We start from the raw sequence: 10,966 nt of genomic DNA, 5'->3' as shown, positions 1-10,966 counted from the left end.
TACAGATATATATAACCCCCCCCCCCCCCAAAAAAAAAACTTGTTCTTGTAATGCATCCTCCTTCAAAGAGTTTACAGGATGCCATGTATTCTGTAAAGCATTTAATGTCCCTTTTAGAACTTTTCCTGACCTTATCAGCTCAGTATCTTCACTGTCATGATTCAAAGTCCAGTTGTTGCAACATGCACCAACTTCATCTACGGAAAGGACAGGAAAAGTTTTTCATCGGGATAAGGATTTGAAATTATGTAAGTAATCTAGTTTGTATTACATTAAAAATAAGCTCCTAGATGTATTTTAAAAAGTAAAAACCTTGAACTGTCAGCCTGACATAGCATTTGGACTGTGGATTTGCCTATAGAGGAAGGCTGGGGCCTACCATCGCAATTAATGACTTTTTGTGGAATCTGTGATATGGTATCGGTCAAAAAGCACACAGACAGCTTCAGCCTGCTATGTTTTGGATCATGAATGGCTTCAAATGACAATGTCCATCACAAGCTAAGATAAATCCCTCTTACATAATATATTATTTAACCAAGTTGGTGGCTTGCAGAGATTAAAAATCCCTTTGCCGAGATACCAGCAACACACAGATCATGACGAAAATACACCGATCACTGACTTGTAATGAAACAGATAAAATACAGTGATGTTAGCACACAAGACCAAATATGTGACATAAGACTAAACTTTTCTGTTACTTCATTGCAGGTACTCATGAAGATTGACCCATATTCACATGTCGTGTCAGTATAAAAAGGATGGGGAAAAGTGTCATACTAGCCTATGCCCTGTGGGCAGTAGGTGGGCCTTTGGGCCTCCATCATATATATTTAGGAAGAGACAGTCACGCTCTGTTGTGGATGCTCACCCTGGGAGGATTTGGGTTTGGCTGGGTCAGAGAGGTCGTACGTATTCCTGCATATGTCGGCCAGGCTAATCAGGATGCAGCAAAAGAGAGAAGAACGCCTACCACCACGGTGCTTCCCCCTGTAAGCCCCTTCAGATTTGCTGGACAGGTGTGTGTTGGAATCTACTTTGGCACAGTGGCTCTGATTGGACTGAACTCCCTTAGTTTCTTCTACTTGATCGTCCTACCTTTATGTGTTGGTGCGGGGGTACATCTGGTGTCCTCTATTGGCCAGCAGACTTCTGATCTCCATAAAACATTGACAACCTGTCTCATAACTTCCCCAATATTCTATGGCAGCAGCTTATCGCCCCTCCCTATAAGCATCGCTGCCAGTGTCACTGCAGCACAGAACCGCAGAGTCAAACCTCCACGGACACCTGGGAGCACACAGGAACTAGGTGATCTCACAAATATGACAACATCTGATTTACTTCAAAGCGTTGATAACATACAAGCCTATTACGCATTCTTCTGTCTTTTATCCAGGTCCACGGCTTTACAGGCTCGGTCTAGCCTGGCTGGCCTTCTCTGCTCCACTGGGTTACTGTATTTTCCATAACACCACAGCCACACTGTACTACCTGTCTGACTGTGTTGCAGCACTGCTGGATATTTTCTGGTTCCTGCCTTGGCTCAAAAATGTGTTCGAGTACATTCTTTTAATGCCATATCGGCTCTTGTGCGTTTTTACTGGAGGGGGTTACTATGAAGACGCTTGGAAGAAAATGCTGGAAATACTGCTCAGAGAGTACACTGAGAGAGAAAAAGAGGCACTGCAGGTGAGCATGTTTATAACTCTGGAAAGTGACAAGTTAGTTTCACATGGAGGTATTTACTGTGCATCAGTCTGGACATTTTCAGAGTAAAATCATTTTTCTGGCATTGTCATGCTCTCCAAACTGTGCATCTTAATATATTTGCGTTGCAGGTGTTGTCATTGGAAGTAGAGGCCTCTCTTGAAGACATTACTCGCAGCTACAGGGGGCTGGCCAAGACATGGCATCCAGACCACAACCCCAGCAAGGATGCTGAGGCCATGTTCATGAAGATCCATGAGGCTTATGAGGTCCTTCTGCGACGGCACAAGCCTCGTCGATTCAGATAGTGGCCCTTCATTCCACACTGACTTGACTGAGTAGTAATGAGGGCACAGCGAGACTCTTGACATTGTTTTTCAGTCATTGTTTCCTATTGTTCATTGAACATAAACCGAGAGCCTGCAGAGACTCTCACAGCTTCCTGATTGGTTACTATGGCAGAGTTGGTCTCAAACAGCACTCTGCTGCCACCGTGTGGTGCTACAGATGTAATATCACCATAAACTATCTAATCACAATTTTTGGTTGTTTTGTTTTTGCTTACTTGCTTATTAAGCGCTGAATTAACACCAGTGAGTACATATTCTGTTATTTCAAAGCATGACTACTTAAATAAATATTAATTATTAATTTAATTATGTAATAATCATGTCCCGAAAGGTAGACGCCCAAAAGAGAGAGAGAGAGAGAGGAAATTGTAAAATAACCCGCCTGCCTCCCAGCAATTCCGGAAGAGGCCTTGATCATAAACAGTGTCTGAATTTTCAAATCATATTTTCCTGAATGTAGCAGGCTCTCTGGCCAGTTTGTAGCCAGTTCTTTTTTTCTCTAGAACAGATATAAACGCGCAGCAGCCACTAAACAGCCTTCTGTGGAGCCTTTTAGTCCTTACTGTGGCATACATCACATCACATTTTGCCACCTGTACCCGGAGCTGACATGCATCGATGCATTCGACAATCAGTGAATCAAGAGCTCTGTTGTACAATTATTCGGTCTGTATCCCAGCATGGGCCCGGAAGTTGTTTGGGATTCCCAGGTAAAAAAAATCCCGGAGATGCTGTCGTCGCCTGGGAAAACAAACAGCTATCCACGGAATTAAAAAGGGAAACACCGATCGGTCGCCAGGTAAGGAGGAGGATTGTGGACTTCGCCGAGGCGCTTGGTAAGACCATCCGTCGGTTTAATGTGGAAGCACGGCATGTTTTTGAGTAGTTGGTAGGGTGAATGCCATTTGCCGTGTGGTCGGGTGCCATAGCAACGGCTCATGAGAAACACTGTGTAGCCCTTAGCCAGTTTGACGTGCCCTATGTCGGATGGCCGTCGCGTTCGTATGCGGACAATTTGGACAGGGGGGGCAACTCCAGCAACAAATTGCCGTTGCGTCTCGCCACTGTCTCGCCCGTCCGCGAGCCGACCGGTGTCACAGCGGATCAAAAACCCGCCGAGCGGCTAGAACAAGTAGCCGCGCGCGCACGGAGACGCGTGATAGTTGATTTGAAAAATGTAACGCAATATGTTTTTTTAATGCACAGTCGCCCAGAAAGGTTCGCCAGGCAAAAGGGTCGGCGCTGGTGAGCGTCCCCTCTTTTTTTTTTTTTTTTTTTTTAATCGCCGTGCCCTGGTGTGACTGGCGCGTCTCCCGGCTGCATCATCAGCGCCTGTTGCTCCCCATGCGCGGCCAATGCCAGGGTATTAATTTTCCCTGCGCTTCGTTGTCTCCGCCCCCCACCCCTGCTCGCTCCCATAGTCTCCTCTGTCCATTGTTGTTGTCATCCATTTGAGCCAAAAAGGTAGAACACTGTACATCTGGGTGTTTTTTGTCTCTCTCTTTTTCCAACATGAAATTAAATAGAGCTTCACCTTAACTATGGTCACATACAATCCACATTTAACTCAGCACTGCCAGTGGTGGACATTGGTGTAGTCTCCATATCTCCTTAATGTGTACTATGGTGCTACATGTACATACAGTATAATGATATATGATAAGCCCATTGCAAGTAAACAGAGGAGAGTGACAAAATAAATAAAACCTCCATAATAAAATAATGTGATCTTTATATATTTTGTTGCGATTACATCACTAGTGTAAGGTGTTCCAGCTATTTTGTCTACCCCAGTTTTAACTCCTCCTCCGACACTCTTGGCCATTATCTTTCTATAAACGTGGAGCCTCTCATATTCATTCGCTGGCCACATTGCGGAAGAATCTACATGATACAGTAATTGCAGAGCAGAACCTTTACTAAATTGGTTCATAACAGTGAACTTATTATTACACACTTGGAACTGAAAGTGTAAAGCCATTTATTTTTGAGCTTTATTCTTGTAACATACAGCTGGTAAGTATATTTTAGATGATCAGCATCGAAAGGTATTATGTATCATTTTCATTTGACTAATATTTGGAAAATTGGATCTTCTCAAAAGGGATCATTATGACTAAAATTGGCAATCTGTTTTTAAATGTTATTACTGTAGGCATCTGGTGAGAGAATGAATGCTGATGACTGCAATGGACGCTCATATGCACAAGGTAGGTTCATGGAGAAATATACTTTACATTTAGTCTCCAGACTTAAATGTTTACTTTGATAACAGGGGCATATTTGTATTTCAGGTAATGGAGGAGAGTCATCGACGGAACAAGATTTTTATGGCGGGCTGCAGGGCCCTTCGGCAAAATCTCCAAACAGTCAGCAGTCCTCACCACACCGCTCTCTTAGTGGTCAGTCTTTATTCCTTTGGTCTCGTGGTAGCAAAGGAATAATGTATGAAAGTAAAAAAAATGTTCTCCTCACCCTCGCTCTACACAGCAAACTCCATCAAAGTGGAGCTGTGCAGCGACGATGAGTCGCCAGGTGCTCCGCGGCCAGAGAACAGAGAAGCTGTGAGGGACAAAGGCAGGAGGGATGACAGAGGGCACCCCGTGGAAGAAGGGAGCACCGAGTACGCTGCTGCTGGAAGAGACAGAGGGAGCATTCACAATGAGATGGCCAGCCCAAACGCTGCTTCGCCGGGACCAATCCGGCTGCCCAATGGGAAACTCCAGTGTGAGGTGTGCGGGATGATCTGCATCGGACCTAACGTGCTGATGGTGCACAAACGTAGCCACACAGGTGAGGGGGGACAAGCCAGCACAGCAGTGACGACTACATTTTATGGACAAAATATTACCCTGAATGTCATTAAATAAAAGGCAATACTGATGATTTACCTCTAAAATCCATCCACGTGTTCACAGGCGAGAGGCCGTTCCAGTGTAACCAGTGCGGAGCTTCCTTCACCCAGAAGGGGAACTTGTTGCGCCACATCAAGTTGCATTCGGGAGAGAAGCCTTTTAAATGTCCGGTTTGCAACTACGCGTGTCGCCGGAGAGATGCCCTGGCTGGACATCTACGCACACATGCAGGTAAATCAGTGAGCATGAAGTACAGTACACCAGTACCTAACATGATTTTTCCATAATTGTACTGTAGAAGAAAATGTGTTACCTTACAATTCTTATTTGTATCTCATAGTAATATTCCTTTCTCTCGGAACATCAAATTTCCTGCTGAGCTGTTTTCATTGTGCTTAACCCTTGCCGTCTTGATGAAAAGACTCTTGGATCTTTCCCTCTTCCTGAACTGTCTCCGTAACATCTTTGTCTCACATACATTGATCAAGGCCCGAAGAGTGACCCCTGTTGTGATATTGTCTAGCTGTCCCGAGAACAGTCACACCTTGTAGACATCCACAGATGTCGGCAAATCACTCATGACGCCTTCCCTTTTGTTCTCCAGAGAGTTCTGTATAAATCCACCTCGGCCAGGCCATTCGGGAGACTGGATCTTCATGGATTCACAGTGAATCCATGAAGATCCAGGCCATTCGGGAGACTGGATCTTCATGGATTCACTATGAATTTCTTTTCTCCACTGTCAGTGATTAAACCTCATTTGAACCAGCCACAGAATTGGACCTGAAGAGTTTTTCTTCCACAGTACCTAATCAGTTACTGAACCTAATGGATGCAATTGTTTCATAACAGCATTATTCCGTATTGTGATAAGGTATCATGTGTAAAACAACAGAAAGCACTAAAAGTGGGGATTCATTAGATCGGCCCCCTTCCGTGAAGCTCAGAGGAAATAGGCACACCAGAATGTACCGTAAAAAACACATGAGTGACATTTAACATTTTGTAAAAACAGGAAATCCTGTTCAATTTGTGAACACATATCCAAACAGGTGTTCTCACACACACACACACAGTCTTTGTACAGTAGATCTTGATGGATCTCGACGGGTCGCAGGGGTTCATTTTCGAAGAAAAGATACTTGCAAACTGTATTTCAGCGAAATTGACGTCACTCTCTCCGAAGCCTTATTACGAGGAAATGCTGCGGTGAAGGGTTCGGCCTTTTCTGTCGTCATTGGCGAGCAATATAGCAATTTTTCAGGAATTGCCAATCAATGGGGAAATCCGTTCTCTCGAACCTCGCCGATAACATTTTTTTTTGTAAAAAAAAATCCCCTCCCACAAACATATTTATTAACAACACCCCTACAGTAGTTTACACAATATTTCTCAGCAAATTACATTTGATCGACAGTACAGTGTCCAACGCCAAGGGAAATTTTCAATTCAATATTTTTTCTCTGAATTGCAGCTTCTTCTCCAACAGTGGGAAAACCTTTCAAGTGCAGCTACTGTAGTCGCAGCTACAAGCAACAAAACACACTGGAGGAACATCTGGAGCGCTGCCACAGTTACCTGAAGAGTCTGGACCACCAGACAGCAGTCATTGCACAGACAGCACAGGGTAACGCATCACACTAACAAGAAACTCACTCACTTTTATAGACAGTAAGCTTGTTGTTGCTGTAAGTTTCTAAGTTTGAGTAAGTTTGTAAATGCAAATAGATCAAATACAGCAAATTATATATATATATATATATATACTTAATGAGTGAATATGGGGCTTTGTGTTTGCAGGCGAAGAGTCAGTAAATATGGAGACAATTACGAAACCTGTGCTCCAGCCATCCAATGAAAAAATGCAGTTTGTGGATAGACTGGCTATTAGCATCACCAAACGCAAAAGGTCAATGCCACAGAAGTTTTTGGGTGAGTTATTTTCACACGACAATCCATGTTGTTCATATTTAATAAGATAATAGATAATCAATCACACATACCCATTTTTATTTAAATTATAGGATTTTAATGCTAAGCCTTTACCTTGATAAAGTACAGAAATTCTAAGAACCTGATCTTTGTCTAACATCATCAGCTCTCTTTCTGTGCAGTCGGTCAAATGTCAACTTGCCGTAACCAGTTTGGAGACACTTGGTCCGTATTCCTTGAAGAAAACAGAAGCGAACCCAGAAGCCTTTCCATCTTAATCGTTGTTTGTTACTTATATTCCCTTTCATAGCTGAAAAGCACATGCACCTTGAGCTACCTGAAGCACCTTACGAATTGTCCTCTGGCTCTGAGAAGGAGGGGGACCTCATGAGCTCTCAGCCTGCCGGGGACTCTGCTGGGTTGGCCAATTCACATCTCCGTGGCGGCAGGGGGAAAGGGGAGAACCACGAGCTGCCTACGCTATCTCAGCTCCATCCTGCCTTCCTGTCGGAGCTACGCACGGTTATGGGCTCCATCAACAGCAACGTGACTCCTCAGGGCCCCCGAGCCCATAGTGGAGGTGGGCTGGCGGCAGTGTCCTTGGGCCTGGCTGGGCGGGAGGCGGGCGAAGGCCGCGATGAACAGCGCTCAGCCCACAGCCACACCACCTCTCCCAATGGCTGCCCCGACTCTACAGACACAGAGAGCACAGCAGAAGAGCAGAGCACAAGGGCTACAGCCCCGACAATTACCTCCAACAGCCACCACCTCCACTACCAAACCCCAGCGCTGCCCCGCAGCCTACCGACTTCCAGCCCCAGGCAGGCCAAAGACTTGGACCCAGAGTGGGAGAGAGCATGTCCTGTGCCACCCACCATAGCAAAGAGAGGCCCTGTCTCACCCCTTTCTTCCAGGGAGACTGTGCAGGTGTTAGACAGGGATGGCCGGCCCGTGCCCTCCTTCCACTGCCAGCACTGTCGCATCCTTTTCCTGGACCACGTCACGTTCACCATCCACATGGGTTGTCACGGCTTCCGTCAACCCTTCGAGTGCAACATCTGCGGCCACCGCAGCCAGGACCGCTACGAGTTCTCGTCTCACATCAGCCGCGGGGAGCATCAGGTGGGCTGAGGAGACGGGGACGCTGGTCTAGACGGGGAGAGGTGACTGCTGCTCTCTAAAGTTGTAGGCTCGCGTTTGTTCTGCACCAGATCAGTTGCTTTAAATCCCCTAGTGTAGGTAAAAAGGAATCGTGGTTTCACCGTGAGAATATTTATTAAAACTAAAGCGAGTGAAACATTTTTCACCGCACCATTTTAAAAGTTTAGTGGAGGCCAATTACATTGTATGATTGATTGCACTCCCATATCAAATCACCTGGCGAAACTATTGGTTTTGCCTCAAAAGTGCCTTCTTCGTGGATTTCCTCTTGACTAAAGAAAAAAAACGGAGCGGAACTGGTGACTAGCCATCTTTTGTGATTAAGTTAGCACTTTGGAGAGGTTGTGCACAAGCAGGTAAGGAATTCTATTTGGTATGCTTAGTGTGCACTGAGCTTTGTTTTTGCGGTTGAGGAGGGTGTCATGGTGTCAGGTAAGCTTATTATGCACTGAGAGCTTTGTACCTCTGGGTTTGGGAGGAGCTTTTGTCGCAGACGAAGCACAGAAATGGATTGCCTTAACTCCTACAGTAAATACGATGCTGTAGGAATATATTGTTTACAGCAAGTGTGTGAAATCACCTCAGAAGAGAGAATATTTGCAGCTGCACAGTGAGACTATCAGGACAAAGCGAAAAACCACGAGGGAAATGAACTTTATAACATTCGGGGTCTTCGGGGCCTCAGATGTTTAATAGACTTTTGGATTTTAAAGTGAGCCTTAGAATACTGGTGCAGATCAGACCACGAGTCATGTAGTGTACAGTAAGAGCCTGAGGTGCTACGCCTATACAGGATTGCACTTTTTGGGGTCCCTGCTTATATATGAACATCTTTGCCGGAGCACTTGATGGCTTTACCATTTTTGTTTTCTGTGATTGTTCTACTGCACTGATGAATCGCATAATACTCAAAATAACTGACCATCTAATTTGCAACACCGGTGTATTTTTAAAACAAACGGAGCCAGCCATCTACAGAAAGCGCCGCACTGGTTCTGCTGTCTACACTCAAGTTTGCTGCAATGTGTGACTGAGAATTAAATATCAGTTCAACTGAAACAATTACGTTGGGGTTTTTTGGCACTCAGCAGTGGATGCTGAGATTTTGAACAATTTGCATAATATCAGTAAATTAACAAATTAACTACTTAAAAATCAATGAAGGAATCAATTCAAACCCGTTCAGTTGTCACTTGTGATTATCTATTTAGTGTTGTTTGTTTCAGCCTTGGTGTATTTAATCAGCTATATTCCAAATCTTATCCAGCATATTCCTCAAGTCCATGAAATGTTACCTCCTGCTTCTTTATAGCACCCAAATACCTTATTGCTACAGTATGGTGAGTTATCTGATAATGTTAATATTGGGAACACGAATGAGACCAAACTCAGTATTCTTACTTGTTATTGTGGGTTTGCTGCTTCATAGTTTAAATTAATTTTCCTTTGATCGCAAGCAGAAATATACTTGAAACTGTTTGAGAAAAAAAGTAATGGAAAAATGCACTTGGTTTGATAAGTAGAGAAATGTGTGTGAATGGAATATAGCATGTGTGCTTGTCATTTTCTGCTTTTTTCCCTGGATTGTGAATTATTTTTGAAACGTGAAGTAATTTCAAGAAGTGAAATGAGGCATGGGTTTTTGTCTCCTTGTGTGAACTTCTTAATGTTATATGATATTTTGTGAAAGATGTAACATGACAAAACACTTTACCTCAAAGTTAAAGATGTACAACTGCCTCATTATTTCAACAAGTCATGTTGCTTTCCAAGATGTTCTTGCAGTTACAAATGCGTGCCCCTCGATATTCTCAAAACTTTTTACTGTCAATAAAGTTGAGTTTATTGTAATAGTGATTTTCTCTACTTTAACTATGATGGCATTCACATATTTGTGCTTATTTTTTCATAATACATCAAGAGTTTCTCACTGTCTTCTATGTTAAAATACAAAAAACGAACTGACTGGATATTTAAAGGATATTTAAGTATTTATTTCACAAAGATAACAAATTTTAAATTCTACATCCTACAAGCTTTGCAGGGACTCACCAGACATTGCTTACTACTTACTACTACTATTACAAAAAAATAATAATATTTATTTATCCAACTGCATCATCAATCAATGTTAGGTTTTAGGATATAAATAATTGGTGCTTGTAATGTGTACGGTATATCTAGTTAATCAGAGAAAGGTATATGTTGTATATTACATTTTGATTTTCCTTCTTTTCCTCTCATTGTTTTTTAATGTTTACATCTTAAATCAATAATTACAAATCATTAAATTTGATTTGATTTTAGTTTCACAGAAAACACTGTTTGCACATATTGTATATGCGTAAAAGAAAACGTAAAAGAAAACATAAAGTGTCACTGAAATGTATCTAAGGTAGCGTTTAATATTTTTGTTAGATAGTATTTAAATGTTCAGCCTTCGCAGATTTGGGAAAGCACCGTTTCTTCCAGGATACACATCTGAAAATAAGTGTTAACAATAAATAAGGTTAAACATAGACTGCCTCTATATTCACGTGACATTTTGGCCTTTGTAACAGACTTATGTCTGCTTCAAGTCGGCTTTGACCTTTTTGTTCCCTCTGAAGTGGAAAATCTATTTCGGCTGCTCCTACATACTCATTCCATGTGTAACTCAAAAAGTACATAAGAAATGTCACCTCTACGGAAAACGACAACATTCAGAAAAACAAACAATCACAATGTGTAAAAGCCACTTCTACACACAGTGTTCTTACTGACAACACACACGTTACAAGGTGCAGCAGACCTGATGTACGCATCACCACCCTGATGGAGAAAGCCTGGTGTACTGAAGGAGGGTTCTAAGATGTGTTTCAATGTTCTAACCCTTGACTACGTGTGCAATTCAAACCACTTCTCCAACCGTCACTAGATTGAAATAGAAAAAAAAAAAAAAAAAAAACAGCTCA

General features: G+C 42.9%; 2 protein-coding genes across 5 annotated transcripts; both read left to right on the top strand.

Moving 5' to 3' along the window:
* Nucleotides 1–721: 721 nt before the first annotated feature.
* Nucleotides 722–2,255, top strand: dnajc22 (DnaJ (Hsp40) homolog, subfamily C, member 22). Its single transcript, XM_084014866.1, has 3 exons — nt 722–1,315; nt 1,404–1,696; nt 1,846–2,255. Exons 1-3 carry the CDS (start codon nt 766–768, stop codon nt 2,020–2,022), a joined length of 1,020 nt encoding a protein of 339 aa, XP_083870992.1. The 5' UTR covers nt 722–765; the 3' UTR covers nt 2,023–2,255.
* A 521-nt stretch (nt 2,256–2,776) lies between these two features.
* On the top strand, nt 2,777–9,863 carry ikzf4 (IKAROS family zinc finger 4). Of its 4 annotated transcripts, none has more exons than XM_084015837.1 (8): nt 2,777–2,900; nt 4,220–4,274; nt 4,359–4,466; nt 4,555–4,857; nt 4,983–5,150; nt 6,409–6,546; nt 6,720–6,851; nt 7,162–9,863. In XM_084015837.1, the coding sequence occupies exons 2-8, from the start codon at nt 4,235–4,237 to the stop codon at nt 7,980–7,982; spliced, it is 1,710 nt and encodes a 569-aa protein (XP_083871963.1). In that variant the 5' UTR covers nt 2,777–2,900; nt 4,220–4,234; the 3' UTR covers nt 7,983–9,863. The 4 variants fall into 4 exon arrangements, with proteins under 4 accessions (XP_083871963.1, XP_083871961.1, XP_083871964.1 ...); XM_084015835.1 differs by having other exon boundaries at nt 6,394–6,546; XM_084015836.1 differs by lacking the exon at nt 2,777–2,900 and adding an exon at nt 2,949–4,080 and having other exon boundaries at nt 6,394–6,546.
* The last annotated feature ends 1,103 nt before the right edge of the window (nt 9,864–10,966 follow it).

The sequence above is a fragment of the Eutrigla gurnardus genome, assembly GCF_963514095.1.
Source record: "Eutrigla gurnardus genome assembly, chromosome: 8".
Taxonomy (NCBI): Eukaryota; Metazoa; Chordata; class Actinopteri; order Perciformes; family Triglidae; genus Eutrigla; species Eutrigla gurnardus.
Note: the sequence above shows the minus strand (reverse complement) of the source record. Positions and strands in the feature narration are given on the sequence as shown.

Coding starts and splice junctions, on each gene's coding strand:
- dnajc22 (XM_084014866.1), top strand. CDS start 766: ATGGGGAAAAGTGTCATACTAGCCTATGCCCTGTGGGCAGTAGGTGGG. Junction 1,316..1,403: donor TGGGAGCACACAGGAACTAG/GTGATCTCACAA, acceptor TCTTTTATCCAG/GTCCACGGCTTTACAGGCTC. Junction 1,697..1,845: donor GAGAAAAAGAGGCACTGCAG/GTGAGCATGTTT, acceptor TTTGCGTTGCAG/GTGTTGTCATTGGAAGTAGA.
- ikzf4 (XM_084015835.1), top strand. CDS start 4,235: ATGAATGCTGATGACTGCAATGGACGCTCATATGCACAAG. Junction 4,467..4,554: donor ACCACACCGCTCTCTTAGTG/GTCAGTCTTTAT, acceptor CGCTCTACACAG/CAAACTCCATCAAAGTGGAG. Junction 6,547..6,719: donor CATTGCACAGACAGCACAGG/GTAACGCATCAC, acceptor TTGTGTTTGCAG/GCGAAGAGTCAGTAAATATG.